Source organism: Accipiter gentilis, chromosome 22, assembly GCF_929443795.1.
Source record: "Accipiter gentilis chromosome 22, bAccGen1.1, whole genome shotgun sequence".
Lineage (NCBI taxonomy): Eukaryota > Metazoa > Chordata > Aves > Accipitriformes > Accipitridae > Astur > Astur gentilis.
The window spans coordinates 14,382,487-14,402,213 of NC_064901.1; the positions used below are offsets into that span (position 1 = coordinate 14,382,487).

General features: G+C 38.9%; 1 protein-coding gene across 8 annotated transcripts in view; it reads left to right on the forward strand.

Annotated features, from left to right (window-relative positions):
* Positions 1-19,727, forward strand: part of GPHN (gephyrin) — a 315,443-nt gene that overhangs the window by 173,675 nt on the left and 122,041 nt on the right. For all 8 annotated transcript variants that reach the window (XM_049825450.1, XM_049825453.1, XM_049825452.1 and 5 more), the window contains exon 5: positions 18,309-18,403. In XM_049825450.1, coding sequence (XP_049681407.1) covers positions 18,309-18,403 — 95 coding nt within the window. The remainder of the gene's footprint in view (positions 1-18,308; positions 18,404-19,727) is intronic.

The following is a 19,727-nucleotide window of genomic DNA, read 5'->3' on the forward strand; positions in this document are numbered from 1 at the left end:
GTGTGGTTTTGGGGAATAAGGGTGGGATGTCATGAGATGAAAGTGATGTGGGCTTCTTAAGTTTTTTGCAAACCTCAATAAAGGCATGTATCTGGGGATGGGCAAAGATTCAGTTGAATTTTTATTTTTTGCCCAAAGAGATTACCCAGTCCTAAATTGACATGCTTTCCTTGAACTGGGAGTCAGAAATCCCTTTTCTCTTCTGTTTTTCTGCTGCAGAAATTCCCAACATTCCCATTATGTGGGCTCCAGAGAGGGGTAAGCAACATCTTCAATCCCACCCAATCATTTCCAAACTAATTCTTTGCTAGTATTTTTTTGCTTTTTTAATCATCATCAGAAACAGATTTTAGACACATTTTTCCCATTTGTTTGATTTTCTTGTGGATTCTCATATTTTTGTTTTATAGGAAGGTCCCATGGCCTCCCCAAGTGCTAGGGTCAGACTCATCTGCTGTTTCCATTTGTGTGCTATTCTCCTGTGGATTTTCATGGTTCACTCTGATCTAATGATATTACCAGAGGGTGAGCATCTAGATTCTTGAGACTGTTTCACTCATGGTATCCTAAGTTACTGAAAAAGCACTGCCACCCTGCTGCCCTGCCAATTGGTTGGCAGGCTTATGTTTTGTCCTTGCTGACAGTCGCATCTGATTATTCATGGGCTTTGACGTCTTTTGCTGCCTTGCCTGTCTGGGGACTGCCTGGCATTCACTACTCTCTTTTATTCTCTCTACCTGCTGGCTGTGTGGCGTTGTCCTCCTGAAATCTTGGCCCTTTGCCTGACTGTCTGGCATTGCCTCTTGACCAGCTAATTGCTTGACACTGACTACCTACTGCCCTCTCCATCTGTTGAACGGCATGTATCGCCTCCTTATTGTCCTTTCGATCTGATTGCACATGGGCATTGGCCTTCCGCTGCCCTGTCTCCTGCTCCAAGTGCCTGGCATCACCTTCCTGCTGAGTGCATCTGCTGACTTTGCGGAATTGCTCTTCTGCTGCTTGGCACACCTGCTGACTGTTTGGTACTGCTTTATCGACTTGCTGAATGTCTGGCATTTTCCTCCTGCCTTTTCACCTGATCCTTGAATATAGTGTCTCCCTGCTGCTCTTTGAGTCTGCTTACTCACCGATACTTGCTCTTTTGCTGTCCTGTCCACTTGCTTTTATGCCTGGCATTTCTATCATATTGTCCTGCCCACCTGCCTAGATTTTATTTCTAAATATGCATAAGTCTGAAAAAATTAAGAAGAATTGCAAGGAATGGGGAAAAAATGCTGTCTGGCTTCTTCATGATCTGATTCAGTTCAACATACCAGGCAAAAAACTGATCTCAGTACCAGCATCCAGCTTTTTCATAGAACTGCTCAAAACCCTTTCCCTCCTTACAAAAAAAAAAAAAAAAGCTGAATTGTATTTAGTCTGCTTCCATCACTTCATTTGGTAGGTACTGTTCAGTAATGCTGTATTCAATATTAAATTCGGTAGTAATTAAGTACTAATACACATCACTAAAATTACTTATGGTAATTCGCAGAATCCATGGAAGGTAGGTAATAACAGGGCAAAAAACCAACCCATTGCTGAGGCTCAGAAAGATTAAGGTCTGAATGTAGAGCTATGTTTAGTAAACACAGTGGATCAAAGGAGCTAAACAAGAAATTTTGCAAATCTTTTCATTTAAAACACAAGGTTGCAGCTAATCTAACAAAGCCATTGGATCAGTACAATATTACCAAACTGCAGTGTGTCCTAGTTGCTGCTTCCTACTCTTTCTGTACTAGGAGAATGGTCAATTGCCAGTTTACAGAAACCTTTCGTCACTCCCTCACAGATTAAGGACAAGGAATGACTACTTCTGTAAGATCCATAGTAAGGGAATAAATCATTGTCATAGCTTACAGTAAGAAGCAGAATTTCCTGCCCCTTCTTTTAATTCAACTTATTTGACCTCTCTTTTCCTAGCTCTGCCACAGTTTCTAGTTTATGAGTGTGTGTGGTTTAAATTACGCTTTTGAATCCAGTACCAACTAGGAACCGGAGAGAATATTCTGTCGTAATGAACCCTGTCATAATTTCTTAATAGATTCTTTCTACACTTAAAATAATTGTATGTTATATTCTTTTAACTTTAGCTTTTAATCTCTCCAGGTATATTATTACTACTTTTGCTATGTTCAGAGATACCTTAAATACGCAAAATGATGTCTACCCATACAGCCAGGGCAGCGTCCGTTGAGTCAGTAGCCTCTTCCACCTGTGCAAGACCAGCTGTTGAATCGGGGCGGTGGAGGAGCACATTGCTCCCGTGCTCCTGACACCAGCTTGCCCCTGTGGAGGACGAGTCCCAGTACATCAGTGTTCTGAGTAAGAGCCAGTAGGAGCCTTCTCCCAGTTTTCACATTAACCTCTAGAAATTCAGTAAACTTATATTCTGCTCTGACGAACTGGAGGGCACAAATGTCCACTTTTACTCCCTTACGGTCTCCTAGGCTCTCCTGTCCTTTCTGTTCTCAGCCTTTCCAACCCTCCCTTGCTTCTCCAAGCATATTTTTTTCACAACTTTGTAAACTCTTAAAAACAGTAGGCTGGCAGTCTCTCACTTCCCACCAGCTTCATGCTGTTGAGGGGTCTGGTGACAAGAACAGATCTCAGTGGCAATTCACTTTATCCAAGCTTTAACTCCCAGTGTTAACTTTGCTGCTTCCCTAGACTGTTGTTTGAGAAGTGACATCCAATGCTGGAAAGGGAGGAGATATATTCAGTCTAGCATTGCAGGGCTGCAGGACGCTGCTGGAACTCACTTCTTATCCCAAGAACCATAAGTCATTTTTCCATGTATCAGATAGGTTATTTTTAATATAGTTTTAAAAAAATCAATATTATATCAGAAAAAATGCTAGTTTTCAAATGATATTCAGGTTATATAAACTTTAAATGTCAAAAAGCATCAGAAACTGGAGGAAAATAAACACAATGCTTTTTCTTGAATGTGTGGAATTTTCTTGGTTGAAAATTATACCTATCAGAGACTTGATACAGTGCTGTCTCAGACAGCTTCACTGTAGAATATCCAGGTAAATCGGTTTTCCATCTTGCATCTGATCAAGTTATGGTGCAATATTTTAATCAGTTAAAAAAAATCTGTGTTAAGTTGAAAGAATACACTGTAGTTTTTCTCTTATAAATGAGTAAAATTTTCATTAAAGAAACAATGAAAAATTTGCACACAAAGCCCTGGAAATAATGTCATATCTATCAAATGCCTGGAACAATGAAATACAACATTATTGTGTCTTTTTTAAAATTTTGTTTGTTTGTTTTGGTTTTTTTTTGTTTTAAGGTATTCTTTAGTCTATCCTGTGCGCTTTTCAACAAAATACTAGCTTCTGGAAGAGTCATGAAGAGCTATGAGTCTTCCCAGTTATAGTTCCCCTTTCCAGGATAACTAAATTTCCTGTTACCAGCCTAATTGTATGTCAGTTTTATTTCCTTATTAGACTCTTTTCCTTCCTTATTGTCTTTGATAAAAAAACTTGTTACATTTCTCATAGTAATTTCCTGAACTACTGTGTCTAAATCTTACAAATTATTTGTCAGGAGAGTGTTTTTCATATATCCTCTTCTCACTTCAATGCAGTATTTAAATTTCATTAAAATTTTTACAGTTTGCTTTCTTTATTCTTCTCTCTTTTCTAAAGGTATCCTTTCTGATGATAGTCAGCATTGTAGCATCTAAGCAGCTAATTTCTTCAGTTGTTTCTGAAAAGAAAACAAATTCCTAACTAATATAGACAGGTCTTTTGCTCTCAAAAAGAAAGACAGGTATATAATTATTTTGCTACCCTTGAGATTTCCAGAAGGTGTTCCACTGCCCTGATCCACTTAATCACTGCTTTCAGTTTCAGTTGAAGTTTTCCATTCTTTTAAGAATAATGTGTCTGACAGTAACTCAATATCAGCTTGGGATTCAGATTTTATTATGTCTGTATGTTGCTTCTGGATCCAGTTTGAAAAAATTACTTGGTTAGTTTTAGACAAGGATGCCTCAGATGATACATTTTGTGCTAAAGAACATACATGCCTTTTGGTTTATGCATTATCATCAGCGATGAAGGCTTTTGCTGTCATAACTCATGTAACAATTTGCTTGAAGGTATATTGATTCCAAGTAAGGTCCAGTGTCTCTCTACTGTTATCTCTTTAGTTAGTGGGTAAATAGCTTTTGTTGGAAAAATGCAGAGATAGATACACAAAGCAGATGTAAGAAGCAAAACGATGCTGTTTTTACATTGATTACTTTGAGCACTGGGATTTATAACCTATGATTTTTTCTTTTATTCTGATTAATATATCTGGGAAGATTTAAACACTCCATCCTCTGCATTGGCTTTTCTTAAAACGTCCTTTGGAGTACAGGCTAGGAAAGGGTGTTTACGTGGTTTTAACTGATAGTCCAGTTTTAACTGATTCCTTGTTAAGATAATATCCATGGGTTGAAGTTAGTGAATTTCCTTGGTAAATTAAACTGAGTTTATACATGGAAGAAAACCCAGTCATCTATCCTTCAATGACTTGCAGAATTGTTCCCCCCAGTATATTTTTCTGTTGTTCTGCCCGGCCAGGTTTTAGAGTTTGAAGCTGGAGCTTCTTTCACTTGGGAATTTGATGAAGTCAGATAGATGTCATGGTTCAGAATTTTTTTCTGAGACTTCACCTAAACGTCTGTTTGATTAGTCCTTTACTGGTCTCATAATACATCACAGCAATACTAAATAATGTTTTCCACCCTCGCTGTTTGCTTTCAGGAAATATTTGTACACCTTAATTAGGATTTTTCTTCTAATCTTTTTTGCAGATAGACTGTAGTATTTAGGAAATAAGCTTTATTTTGTGTAGTGTTGCAATCATGGGCGTCACTCAAGTGGCAAATTTTGCAGATTTCAAAGCTGAATGAAACCTACACATTGTGCCATTTCTTTGTCTGAGTTTTTGGGCTACAGCTCCCTTCTGAAGAGTCAAAAATGATTGGGTTATTGCCACTTTTCTACAAGCTGACCAGTTCTTCCTTTCAAACCAAATAGTGCTTATGTATCCAGTGGTACACAGAATTAATCCATGAAGAGCAAGGCCTAAAACCACAATCTCTCTCAAACTCTTCTACAATTCATGCAAGTTTTACTAATTTCTACTGTTCAGCATTGGTGGCACCTAATGAGAAGAACAGAGAAGGGCACAAAGTTCCTTTAGATGTCTGTCTCCTAGGGATTTTGTTTCCTGCAGCATCTTAATGAGAAGCTGCTATCAACTCATCATCACTCTTTGCAGGCAAGGGGGAGTCTGTAACAGTAGAGTTTTCCTTTGACTTTTTTAAGCATAACAAGGATAGATTTACTAACCTAGCTGGAACTTGTCGTTTTTTCTGAATTAATAGCTTGTCACATTAAGACAGCTTAATATTTTCCCCATAAACGTTTTGTGGCTTTATTTCTTTTCCTTGTTAGCTTTTTTAAAATTAAGGGGTTTTTATTTAATTCGTTTAATCAGACACATAGTATTGAGCAGCTAACATTAGGTGCATATGATTTCTATGTTATTCTGAATTAGTCTTCCATTACCCTATACATTATATAGAAATACTGCTGTCTGATTTTTTACTTAAGTTAAGCTGCTTAGAGCTATGATGTTTGTAGTTGCTGTTCTCTTGAGTGTGAACACTGTGCTGTGGTAGTTAGCTGCTTAGCATTTATTGCAAGAGTGCAGTCCTGTGTGCATTTTAATTACACAGAGAAAGGACTAACTTGTTCCCTGTGCCTATCTAAGAATCTCTTCTGCCTTACCAGTTGTTGAAAGCTACCACTTTTCTCAGTGATCCACTTACACACTGCTAGTATAAAAATCAATCTGCTGAAAAAGTTTGGACAGAGTGAATTTTATTAAAAAGCAACAAGATTTTTCTGCACAACATGGTCTGCTGCTTCAAGCACAGCAGAAGTGTATGTGAGGGGAGGTGCTTATATACCTATGTTGCTATATCTATATTAATGAAAAGGTGCCTACATTATAAGAACTTAAGGGTTTCAAAGTTAAGAGTTGGGCAGTTAGGACGTAAACTGACAGAATTTGTCTGTACAATGCAAAGTTGCATTAATGTGAAAGCATTACTCTGTCACAGCTGAGTAGTGTCAATAAATGATTGAACTGGTTTTAGCTACTGCATGAAAGATACTGTAACGTCTTCTAAAACTGGAAGAAACTGATGTTTTGGATACAGAAACATGTATTGAAAAGATCTTAGGAACAGTGAAATAAAGGGAAAATGTTTTACAATGGATTTTGTTATATTGTTAACTATTATTGTTAAGTATTGTAAACCATTAATTAAATAGTAAAATCAAATTCCAGAGGAAAAGGTAGACTTGATATATTTAATACTCCACATTCAGTGTAGATTAGGAATTTTGCTGTCTTCCATTTCAGTGCTCTGTGCTGCAGCAGTCTCACCAAAGTACTTTTCATCTTCCCATTGAGAAACCTTTTCATCCAATTGTTTCCATGACAATCTTGGAGAAAAAAAAAATGTGATTTGTGCCAGGAGTTAAATAATCCTGTATAGGAAATTGTCTGACAGAATGCACAGTAGGTCACTTTGGCTTTCAAAATCTGTTCAGTTGTTCAGTTCCAATGAACGCATCATTTGTGTGTGCCTAGATTGACAACTGTTCAGACTCTGATCACATGAATTGCGTCACTGGATCTCGTGAAAGAATCCTTTCTCTGAGTTTTTAGGTTATGGCAGAAGTACTTTAAAGCTGTTGTTATTAGAGGTGCTTTATCCTTTACTTAGGGAGTAGAGATTCTATGTAAGGGAATCTTAAATGAAAGTGAAGTACTTTTGTAATTCTAGTATTGCCATGGTATATTATTGAAAAATTATCACTCAGTAGTCCATCCTTTGTAGTGTAGAAGGTGTATTTTAGGAAAGTGGGGGTTTTTAATTTTCCACATTGATGATTTGAGATCTGAAATTGTTTGGAGGAGCTACTTTACCTGTGGCAGAAACTGACTGGAGTTTTAGAAGTACAAATATTTCATATGCAATATTTGCTCTTGGCAGAAGGTAGCAATAGGAAACGACATACAACATTCTCAAAAGAAATGAGTTCCACATCTCAATCTCAGTAGCAAATGCATTGGAACTAAAGCATTGCAAAATATTTATTTAGAGAAGTGAAATTGCAAATAAAAACTTGCAGGTTTTTCACTGCCCAAGAGACTGGGCAAGTTCTTAAGAGAAAATAACGTACATTTCTACTTGGTGGCCTCATTCTTTGTGTGTACTGATGAGGATCTCTAAGGAATAGTGTCTTCTCCTGTAATACTAATATCACAACTAAGCAAAAGTAACAGGTTTGTTTCTCTTACATAGTTCTAGACTTCATTGCTTAATATACTCCCCCCCGCCTCCTCCCCTACGTATAAAGAATCCAAGTTTGGCACTAGTTTTGTATGGAATGAAGCTAACTGTACTCTGACTCCCCATTGGTATAGATACAAAGTCTAGAAGATAGTACACATAACCAGAAGCACTGTACAGGGTATTGTTTTAATGAGACAGTGTCCCTAGTTACTATACCGTTAGTTGAAGTGCATTACATTGTGTGTTGCATTAATTATAGAATTCTTATTGATACTCTCATTGTAGTATTGTAGATATTCTTATTGATACTCATTTCCCTCATTTCTGCTGTATGGTTCTGTGATTTTCAGACAACAAAACAAAAGGTTTTGTTCCACTTCTTAAATTTTTAAAGAAATTTGCAAAAGTTGTGCTGGATTGCGTAGAGTTTTACATTTTATATTAAATATAAAGCAGTTTGGAGTAACTGAGGGAAAACGTACAAGAATAATAACGATCAATAGATAAAACTTTAACAGTGTTTTTGTAATAGCAGAATGGTGTCACTACCTTTACCAGCAAGTCTTCGGCTGTAGTACTTCTATTGAACAGCAAGGGATTCATTCTTACATGAAGTGGAGTTGAAGTGGGAAGCACAGCAGCTTGCACATGCAAAAGAGGTCTCAAAAAGGAAGTAGGCACCTGACCTTTCTTTGTAAGCAAGTGCAGTGGCTTGTTTGCAGCTGTTGTTTTAACAAGCTAATCCTCCTGACCTCTCCACCTTTGCAAATACTCTGCCTGTTGACACTGGCTTAGCAGAAGCCATTATACAGCTGTAACATACTGCATCTGGTGGGCTGCACACATCTTCATAGAGCCTAAATGCATTCCTCATAGTGCAGAAAAGCATCTAGTGAGCATTTTTTTTTGTTTGGTTAACTGTTTCTGAAACTGATTGTTCTACTGGTTTTATGACAGTGTAAGGGGGTGGGCAGTATCATAAAATTAAGATCAGTTTGTATGGCATAAATATTTTATACACATTTAGTATCTTAAAACTTTGGTTAGCAATCAGGATTTAAATAATAATAATAATTATTATTATTATATGCTTAATATATATTAGAAGTGATATTTAGAAGATGCACGTGGTTTGGTTGCCCAGATGCATCAATTTCAGTAACATTTCTATTACACAAATGGGGCAGACAAATCACTGATCTATGAAGTTTATGTAAATCAAATGCAACCATGTTTAGCTCAAAACTTAGCTACAAACCTAGTGAGGTGCAGGAGCAAGTTAGAAATTCCACAGTGTTGCTTTCTCTAGTATATTCATTTACATTTTCAGCTTCTTTATTGTGTATAAATGTGAAGCATCCTCCCCAAAATGTTTTGCATGAAACTGAGTGTTATGAAGTAAATCTTTTGATTAGTTTGATTTCAGTTAAAGAAAACAAGCTCTTTTAAGGAAAGTTGGAATAAACACTGAAATCTTTGCTAACTACTATAGACTTAGGTAATTCTTTGTTTAAAAAAATAACTATCATTGGAGTCCAACTATTAAAATTAAATATATTCGTGGCTTGATCATGTATAAGTCATTGAGTGTTGTCAGAGATACCTCTACCAGCTAGTTGGTTTTTACGGTCATATACACAGTGGAATTGTACCGATAGAATCGTTTCCTGATATTGATTTATAAACAAGAAGGACATTGAATTAGCTCCTGACCTCTGAGTCTTATGCCATAGGCATTAGGTTACAATAAATAGTTTGATGAATCCCAGTGAAGAGAGCAAGGGAATTTGGAGGGGGTAAGTTGTGGGCAGAGGGAATCATGGATATGGAGGAAAGTAGATAAAACAGAGTCTGTATTTAATCTAATCTAACAGCAGTTATTGCTGTGACACTTTTGTTCCTCACCCTGAAAAATTTTGTAGAGTCATTCTGTGATGTTTGGGATCTTGGTGGCAGCAGAGTCACTGCCAATATACTGAGAATGCAAGCAAACTTACAATCAGCATTCTTGTGCTGCAGAATTATTGTCAGTGGAAATGCGCTATTGGTGTGTGCAGATACACCAGACTGTAGAGTTTGGTTTTAGTTGGCTACATTAATCAGGGTTTCGTCCACCTTTGGCTGTTTGTAGATTTGAGTTGGCAGAAGAAAATGAAAAAGAACATGTAATCAGGTCAGTTATTGGAGGAATATGTAGCAAGCTTACCACTGATAAGAGGGAAAGGTGATAGACTAAGCCACCCTAATATGTGTAGAAATATTTTGTTTTATTTTATGTAAAATAATTCTATAAAAGTGTGGGAGAGCTCTCAGCATGTGTCTATGTGTGTCTGACACACATAGCTGCATTTAACATCAAAAAGACCCAACAAGAACATCAAAACAGAGACCCACCAGACTCAGGCTGAGTTTCTTACTGTACATTAAAATTGACAGAAGCCTGGATGGTCACTTCATGAGGAGGAACAAACACCCATCAGGGGCAGCACTGACCAGATTACTACCTAACCACCACCAGTCCATCCTGTGATCCCACACATAGTGATTGGTGCTTCCTTTAGCCTAATCTCAGTTAATCTCCACTACTCTGGGACTATAAAACCGTTGAGTTTTTACAGGCCCCCATCATTAGCACTCATGAATAACTTATTGTTGAGGAAATTTATTGTTGTGGGTATGAATCTGTCAAAAGCTCTAGAATGACAGCAAACACCTACTTCTGGGATCCACCCTGTCCAGAAGCAGCTATTCATTGCCCTCTGGATGCAGGCTGATCTTGACTTACATGGATTTGTGACAACTACTTGACATCAAGAAGTCAGTGATAATCATAACTGCATACATGTGAAAGGACAGCCATTGCATGGTGTATCTCTAGCTGCAGCACCCCATTGATGTGTTAGGGCCACTATATTGTTAGAAAGATAATAATTTTGATGACAAGTTGAGAGACTTCTACAAACCTGCTTGACTTTGGTTGCTTTGCAGCAATAGCATATGTGAACGGTTGTATCCATTTGTCAAATTATCTGAGCAATTGCCAAAGAAATTTGATTTTGCAGAACGTCAGAGAGCATGGTTCCTGTTAAGCCTTCCATCGATAAAAAAGACACAGAATATCATCACACAGGTTATTGGGGGCATGGAATAAGAAAAATTTAAGGAAAGACAGCATAATGGTGAGAATGAGTGACTCAAAACAGATCCTTATCCAAAAACTTCTCAGTGTATTGAAAGAAAGCAGCTGCTCTAACCTGTATTTCTTATTGTACTAAGAGAAGAAATAGATAAGTGGTTTTTAGGTGAGAAGCTCTGATCAGTCTACCTCCATGTAAGCTCTATTTTCTCCCCTGCAACATATGAGTAGGGAAGTAGACAATAAGCTGAAATAGCTGACTTGTGAATAGAAATTACAGGCACACATGTTATCTCCATCAGAGGTATACTGAATAACCGTGAAGAGGGTATCTCATCTCCAAGCTGAGAGACGCAATTTTTGTTCCTAAAGTATGTACTTCTTAAAAAACTGGTTGACAGACATGACTGACATTTTTCTTGCCTATTTGACTGATCTGTCTCTGTAGTTCTTTGTCCAGCCTTCTGAGGTTTGACTGTGGTCTGTGAGCTCTGTTGCAGAGGGTATATAGGTATTTCTTTGGTTAGACCCTTCCAGAACTTCTGCTTTCAATGGAAAATTCAAATAGGTAATAAAATGCTATCTATGCTAATTCTATAATCTGTTAAATATAAATTATCAGGAAATTTGTCTATGAATTTGCATAAATAGCTTTATGATATGCTATGCAGAGTCATAGATTTTAACTTGAAATTTCAACAGAAATAATATTTTCAGCAGAGGCACTCTCAGTCATCTTAATTTAATCAAATTTATTATGACTTCATAGTCTCATATTTGAATTCTAGTTGAAGAGATAAAACTGTATTACCATCCCAAAACTGCTGAAGAGTACATGAAATGTCTCAGATGATTACTTACTATTGAGGTCAAACTTTGCTATGCTTAATACCTGAAAGACAAAGACAAGCAGTTTCTGAACATTTCAAGAAGAGTAGTCCTAGGTCATCACAGAATCATAGAATGGCTGGGTTGGAAGGGAACTTAAAGATCTTCTAGTTCCAAGCCCCCCCGCCATGGGCAGGGACACCTTCCACTAGACCAGGCTGCTCAAAGCCCCATCCAACCTGGCTTGGAACACTTGCAGGGATGGGGCATCCACAGCTTCTCTGGCCAACCTGTTCCAGTGCCTCCGCACCCTCACAGTAAAGAATTTCTTCCTTATAGCTAATCTAAATCTACCATCTTTCACTTTAAAAACATTATTCCTCATCCTATCACTACATGCCCCTGTAAAAAGTCCCTCTCCAGCTTTCTTGTCGGCCCCCTGTAAGTACTAGAAGGCTGCTATAAGGTCTCCCTGGAGCCTTCTCTTCTCCAGGCTAAGCAACCTCAACTCTCTCAGGCTGTCCTCATAGGGCAGGTGCTCCAGCCCTCTGATCATCTTCATGGCCCTCCTCTGGACCCGCTCAAGCAAATCCATGTCTTTCTTATGTTGGGAGCCCCAGAGCTGAACACAGTCCTCCAGCTGGGGTCTCACAAGAGAGGTGCTGGGGGGCAGAATCACCTCCCTCAACCTGCTAGCTGCACTTCTTTTGATGCAGCCCAGAATGCTATTGGCTTTCTGGGCTGCAAGCGCACATTGCTGGCTCATATTCAGGTTTTTGTCCACTAATACCCCCAAGTCCTTCTGCTCAGGGCTGCTCTCAATCCACTCATTGCCCAGCCTGTTGTATTTGTGCTTGGGATTGCTGCGACCCGTTTGCAGGATCTTGCTCTTGGCCTTGTTGAACCTCATGAGGTTTGTACGGGCCCACCTCTCAAGCCTGTTGAGGTCCCTCTGGATGGCATCTCTTCCCTCCAGCGTGTCGACCGCAACACTGAGCTTGGGGTCATCAGCAGACTTTCTGAGGGTGCATTCAATCCCACTGTCGACATCACCAACAAAGATGTTAAACAGTGCTGGTCCCAATACCGACCCCTGAGGAACACCACTCATCACTGGTCTCCACTCAGCCATCAAGCCATTGACCACAACTTTTTGAGTGCGACCACCCAACCAATTCCTTATCCACCCAGTGGTCCATCCGTCAAATCCATGTATCTCTGATTTAGAGACAAGGATGTCGTGCAGGACAGCATCAAACGCTTTGCACAAGTCCAGGTAGATGACATCTGTTGCTCTTCCCTTATCCACCAACGCTGTAACCCCAACATAGATGGCCACCAGGTTTCTCAGGCACGATTTGCCCTTAGTGAAGCCATGTTGACTGTCACCAATCACCTCCTTATTTTCCATGGGCCTTAGCATAGTTTTCAGGAGGATCTGCTCCATGATCTTGCGGGGCACAGAGGTGAGACTGACTGGCCTGTAGTTCCCCAAGCCTTCCTTTTTTCCCTTGTTAAAAATGGGAGTTATGTTTCCCCTTTTCCAGTCAGTGGGAACTTCCCCAGACTGCCATGACCTCTCAAGTATGATGGATAATGGCTTAGCCACTTCATCCGCTAGTTCCCTCAGGACCTGCGGATGCACCTCATCAGGTCCCATGGCTTGTGCACCTTCAGCTTCCTTAGATGGTCTTGAGCCTGATCTTCTCCTACAGTGACCATTTCTTCATTCTCCCAGTCCCTGCCTTTGCCTTCTGCAACTTGCATCTTTTAATTAAATCAGTCTGCAGTGGCTTTATCCTCCAGACGCTGACTGGGAGGGCTTCCACAGGTTGGGAACTGAACTAACATAATTTCTATGGAGGCAAAGAAAGGCAGTGAAGCAGCAGAGAACTCTGTGAAACCAATTGGCAATGAGCCATCTGTTAAGCAACCACAACTACGTCAAAGATATCTAAAAATATATCAGTTGGTTTGGGAACATAATGCCCTAACTCCAATAAAAAGGCACTTTGAAAACAATAAAAAATGTGTTTTAAAATAAATTGCATTTATTCATATAGCAATGAAATAGAAGAAAAACTGCTCTCATAGACGTTGTTATTAAGTCCTGAATAGTTCCACGAAATTTTTATTTAATTGTTAATGTCTACTTCTCCGCTCTGGAGTAGAAACTACCAGTTTATTTTAGTCCCATTGTCTCTCTCCCTGGTTCCCCTGCAGCCTGACACTGTCGTGGTTTAACCCCAGCTGGCAATTAAGCACCATGCAGCTACTCGCTCACTACCCCCTGCAGTGGGATGGGGGAGAGAATCGGGGGAAAAAAGGTAAAACTTGTGGGTTGAGATAAAGACACTTTAATAAGACAGAAAAGGAAGGGAAAACAATACTACTACTAATAAAATACACATAGTAAGTGATGTACAGTACAATTGCTCACCGTCCGCTGACCGATAGCCAAACAAGCCCCAAGCCCCCAAGCCATGGTGCTCCCCCAGCCAGCTCCCCCCCAGTTTATATACTGGGCGTCATGTAATATGGTGTGGTATACCTTTTTAGCTCATTTGGGTCAACTGTCCTTGCTGTGTCCCCTCTCCGTTTCTTGTGCACTCCCAGCCTCTGCTGGCAGGGCAGCATGAGAAGCTGGAAAGTCCTTGATTTAGTATAAACACCACTTAGCAAAAACTAAAACATCAGCATGTTATCAACATTAGTCTCATCCTAAATCCAAAACACAGCACTATACCAGCTACTAAGCAGAAAATTAACTTTACTGCAGCTGAAACCAGGATACACTTCTATAATGTCCTGTCTTCCTTGTTCCTTCTCTGATGTTTTTCCCTCCTGTATTGTCTATCCAAGCTGCCTTGTGCAGTATTATTTTCAATTCAATTGCCCTCACTTTAGTCTCATTCCTGCCCTTCTGACAATCCTGCTGCTTGGACTTGCTCTCTGCAACTCTTCCTTTCACTTAGTCTTCCTTCTTCCCACATTCCCTTCTCCTGTCTAAATTATAAATCCTCCTTTTTTTGCAGCCTCCAAACTGGCCTTTCTGCATTTCTGTCTCTCTCCTGAACTCTTGCTTTTATCTTCAGATGTTTCTGCTTCTGTGGAACCCCTCTCATCCACCTCCATCTTGTATGCATCTGTCTTCTTTGCACTACCACCTTACAGGGGAGAAACTGGGGACACTTTTTTGCTGTCATTTTAGTATTTTATGGAAACTTACTCCAGTATTTTCCACGTATTTTTTTATAGTCATCAGCTTCAGGTGTGAGAAATCAGTGCATGGCTTCAGTCCTGATGAAGGCAACAGTGTGACAGCTCTGAATGAAATCTCCTCATCATTTTTTCCTCCTTCTGCCCACATAGTAGTGTCGTCATCTCTGTTGCAATAGAGCCAGGCGCAACAGCTTTGATTTGTGATTCATTTTGTGCCAACTATATGGTCCCCTGCAGCAGGCAAAAGCTGGCTGATGGTGAGACTACCAAGAAAAAATTGCCCATGAAGCAAAGTTTGACAATCTTAATTCAGCTTTGTGTCATGGTTTAACCCAGCAGGCAGCTAAACACCACACAGCTGTTCGCTCATTCCCCCTACCCCACAGTGGGATGGGGGAGAGAATCAGAAAAAAAAAGTAAAATTTGTGGGTTGAGATAAAGACAGTTTAATAGGACAGAAAAGGAAGGGAAAATAATAATAATAATAACAACAACAATAAACCAAGTGATGAGCAATGCAATTGCTCACCACCCGCCGACCAATGCCCAGCCACTTCCTGAGCTGTGGCCCCCTGCCAGCTTTCCCCCTAGTTTAAACACTGAGCATGACGTCATATGGCATGGAATATCCCGCTGGCCAGTTTGGGTCAGCTGTCCTGGCTGTGCCCCCTCCTAGCTTCTTGTGCTCCCCCAGCCTACTCGCTGGTGCTGTGAGAAGCTGGAGAGTCCTTGACTTAGTGTAAACACTGCTTAGCAACAACTAAAACCATCAGTATTACTAACATTATTCTCATCCTAAATCCAAAACACAGCACTATACCAGCTACTAGAAAGAAAAATAACTCTATCCCAGCTGAAACCAGGACACTTTGCTAGAGTACTGGTAAAATGTGAAGGTGCTGCATCACTAATTCTTTAATAGTTTGCATGCAGGTAGATGTTGGTACCAGACAGTTAACTCCTGAGCTGGACACAGGTGAAAATTTAGTTTTGACATGTCTCTTCCAGCCTTCCTTCAAACCTGGAAGAAGTATTAGAAAACCTGACCATCAGCACTTTGGTACATTGTTAGGTGAAACAAAGAGTTGTTACAGATAGGTACAAAGTATCTGCAAATCACTGCAGCACTGCTAATTTCATTCATATATGTATAGCTAATTAAGAGTGTGCTTCCCAGTGTGATGGTGATTTCAGTTCCTGTACACTGCACGTTTTAAGTCATGTCATTTGAGGACATTCCAGGAGTGGACTTTCCAGTGGCTGATTTCAAGAGCAGATGTCACTGTAAAAGTTGTTTACTTAGCAGCAGCCTTTTTTGGTTACATCCATCCAGTCAGGCTGCAAATATGAAAACAGGAAGCATTCCCGTTTGTAGAAGTCTGCCTGCAGTAATAAATACAAGCATGTATATTTTGAAACAAGTATTTTTAGAAACTTCTGTTGAGGGCTGTACTGCTGTTTGGACTTTCTGCCCTTTCAGATTTTGTTGCTTAGCCTATACATTTTTAATAATCACATTGCCTGCTAGCAGTGATGTTTTGTGAAGGTCATTTTTCTTGTGAAGTTGGAGAATGGACTTGAATTTCATTGAAGGACTCCCTGAGCTGCAGGATCATTGTTTATGGAACTCTCTTGCATCTTGTACTACCTTTGAAGCCTGTTTAGAATTTTAACTAATGATATCTTCAAAGTGTCACTGTGCTCAAGGGCAAAAAAAGAAATCTCAAAATGCACTTTATATTTAAAACCAGTTTTGAATAGCTTTGAAGCATGGTATTAGCTAAAAATAAAAGGCATAGATATAGGCTTACTATGTGTGCACACACAGAATTCCATGTTTCACCAACTTTTTCATTGTCAGCAAAGTGTCCCTTCACCATTGCAACGCCTTTTTCTTCTATACTCTAAAAATCATCGGGTCTATGGATAGTCTTAGGAATTTTTACTGTCATTAATAATTTAATACCTCAGCAGGTATCTAGGCAATCTTCCCCAGTGGAGAGGTTTAAGTTTTGTCTACATCATTCCTAGCCTCCTGCTTCTCATTTCCCCTGTGTAGAAATGCAGACACTGGGTTGTATTTCTATGCCTTTTCTGTTTCTGAGTAGAAGATGGCAGACACTAAAACCAACATGCTATGCTTGAAATATGCTTGAGTCTGTGGTGTCAGCTGCTGAATTAAAATTGCTTGGTTTTGTATAAACCAAAGTTCCTGCTTCCCACAACTGAGCATGTATCAAGTTTGCTTATTAATAAAACATCTGGAGGCTTACTTGCTAGCTGTGTCTGATGTCTTCTGATACTGACATATTCTTTTAAAACATGTTAAATGTTAGTGGCAATGTTTGAGAATATCGCCACTTAAATATCTATACTGTTCAGGGATATTTTTTTCTGTTTTATTTATTGCTTCTTGTAAGTGTTTTAGCTGTAGAGCTAGTATAGGACTCCTGGATCCTTCTCATAGGGATGCCATTGGGTTAATTCTGTCCTTTTCCTTCTCTATGACTTTGTTTTTCTATTTGTAAACTAGGAGCTTACAAAAGTACAAGTATGTGATTTATAATTTAATCCTTCCCACAAAATAATTTGTCTGGTTTTCTTCCATTTTATTCTTTTGCTATATCAAACTGCCAAGAAAACTTAGCTTATTCAGAGTGTCCTTGTATTTAAGATGTGCTTTTCTATTTCTGTTTTGATAGCTGTATCGTCAAAGCGTTGTAGTTTGGCTGGATGTTTTACAATGGATTTCACAGTTTTATGGGCATTGCTAACATATTAGTTGTGCCAAATAACTTAGAATCTTGTTTCAGAACATGAAACAAGATGATCCACTGAACAGCAACTACTGTGAGGGAAATGAAGAGAGGGTAGGACTGTAACCTGCCTTTGAAGTGTTAACATCCTAACTAAAGTTAGAGCTTGGGAGGCTGGACGGATTGTGCATTTGAGAACATTTGCGTTAGGAAGTAAGGAGAGAATGTTGTGCACATCCCCGAAAAATAATTTTCCATCTGATTCCCTATGTGGAAAAAGGACTAAAAATACAAGAATTTTCAGACTCTGCTTCCAGGCTTCTCGATGCCCACTGCATATGGACCGCTTGTGAATAAAAGCCACCAGCCTGTTTGGAACCGCTGTTTTGCTGACATGATCAGAAGGGAAGGCCTCAGCCTCTGGCCATTATCATTACCATTTTACTATTTTCCTGCCTGCCTGCTACATGGGCTTCCCTTTGCAAGTTTTTTTTTCTGTCTTCTGCGCAGACCGATTCACCCTTCTCATGCCTCGGAAAAGCTCAACAGGAAAATGCACATGAGATCGATGAGGAAGAGAAGGCAATTATATTTGGTCTTTTCTTTGCTTATTCCCAAACATTCTTTCCTTTCTCTTAGAGGGAGTTGTTGTTATATATGTGGTGTTGGTTAACATTTCCTATATATATAGGGTCCTGACTTTTAACATTTTTTATAAGAATCTTTACAGTACAGCTAACAGTGCTTCTTCCCAACCCCTTGTCTTTCCCTGTTTTACATAACCAAGAGAAACTTCTTTAATGTATTTCAGTACTGAGAATTTAGCAACGACGTCTCTTGGCAGAAACAAAAAAAGGAGATATTCTTACCCAAATTTTAGCTGGTTTCATATTTTTCATGTCGTTGTACTTCTTCATTCACTTTGCTATTTAATCTTTGATTGCAGGCCACTAAAGAAGTAATAGAGCGAGAAGCCCCAGGGATGGCCCTGGCAATGCTGATGGGATCACTTAATGTTACTCCTCTAGGCATGCTCTCTAGGTAAGACTATTTCCTTTAAAATATGAGGTCAACTATTTCCTTAGAAAGAAACGTTGTCATGAAATGACGATACGCAAATAAGTGAAGATTGCCATTGTTATCAAGACTAGAAGTCTTAACTTCAGAGAAGTGGCCAAATTCCAAGAATGGTAATTGCATTCTCTCATTTAATTCCCTTTGTTGTCTCCATTAGACACTGTATCCTCCTGTATTTTCTGTGCCAGGTTTTATGTAATATTGATGCATGCTGTTAAACAGCTGTCTTTTCATCCTAAGACTGTGGCATTTCAGTGGTGAGTGAAGAATTCTTCTATATGTTGTTCATCAAGTACTAAAATGCTTTGTTTAGCAAAAAAACCTTTGATAAATACAAATGTATTGTTTTGATATTGCTTTTATTCCAGTATCAGCAACAGCTCTGAATAAGTTAAATGGTATTTTATCCCATGCTTTCAGATATAGTACTTTAACTCCTAGAGTTTGGTATTTCCTACTTAATAATTAGTAACTGTTTCTCTGCCTGTTGTTGGTTGTTTTTTATCAGTGATATCTCTCGTTACCCTGTATTTCTTCCTGGAGTTTATTTTTATTTTATTCCTTCAATTTACCTCATTTTACCTATTAAAGACTTAGTAATATCAATACCTTTCAGAAGTTAGTTTGTGCTTGCACTTTATTTTAAGGGAACTAAGAAGCAACGGCTGTTACAGTTTTTTGATTTCTCATTGTATAATGAGGGTATGACAAGAAAATAATTATATAGAAATAAAGAAGGAACTTTGAAATCTGCAACTTTGTATTCAGATGCTTGCATTTTTAAAGCACGTTTAGATGAGAGGTTTAGTGATTTGACAATGTATTTTAAAACTTTTCATATCATGTGTCACATACCTGAAAGGGCAACATTACCCAGTTAACACCTTCAGGTTCTGTCCAAATTAGCAAGTATTTTCTTTTTTTTTTATCTGATATAATTTTTCTATCATAGCTTGTGTTTATCTGAAGGGAAAGGATAACAGAATGCTACCACAAGGAGAGGAAAGGTTAATTTAGCTGTTCTCTTTCTGACCAAGAAAAGGATAGCCATTTAGATGACACTACCAAGTTTGATTTAGGATGCGGTGTGATCAGGATGGCTGAAAGGATGTTGTAATGGTAGTGGAACCAAAATGCTGGATTGTAACCTGACTCTTCTGTACATATAGCAAGAAAATCTCGTTAAACTACAGCCACTTTCAGTAGTAATTGATGACTATGGTGGGAGATAACATTACAAAGATACTGTATGCAATCATACTAGGCCTTAAAAAATTGCTCAGTGAAA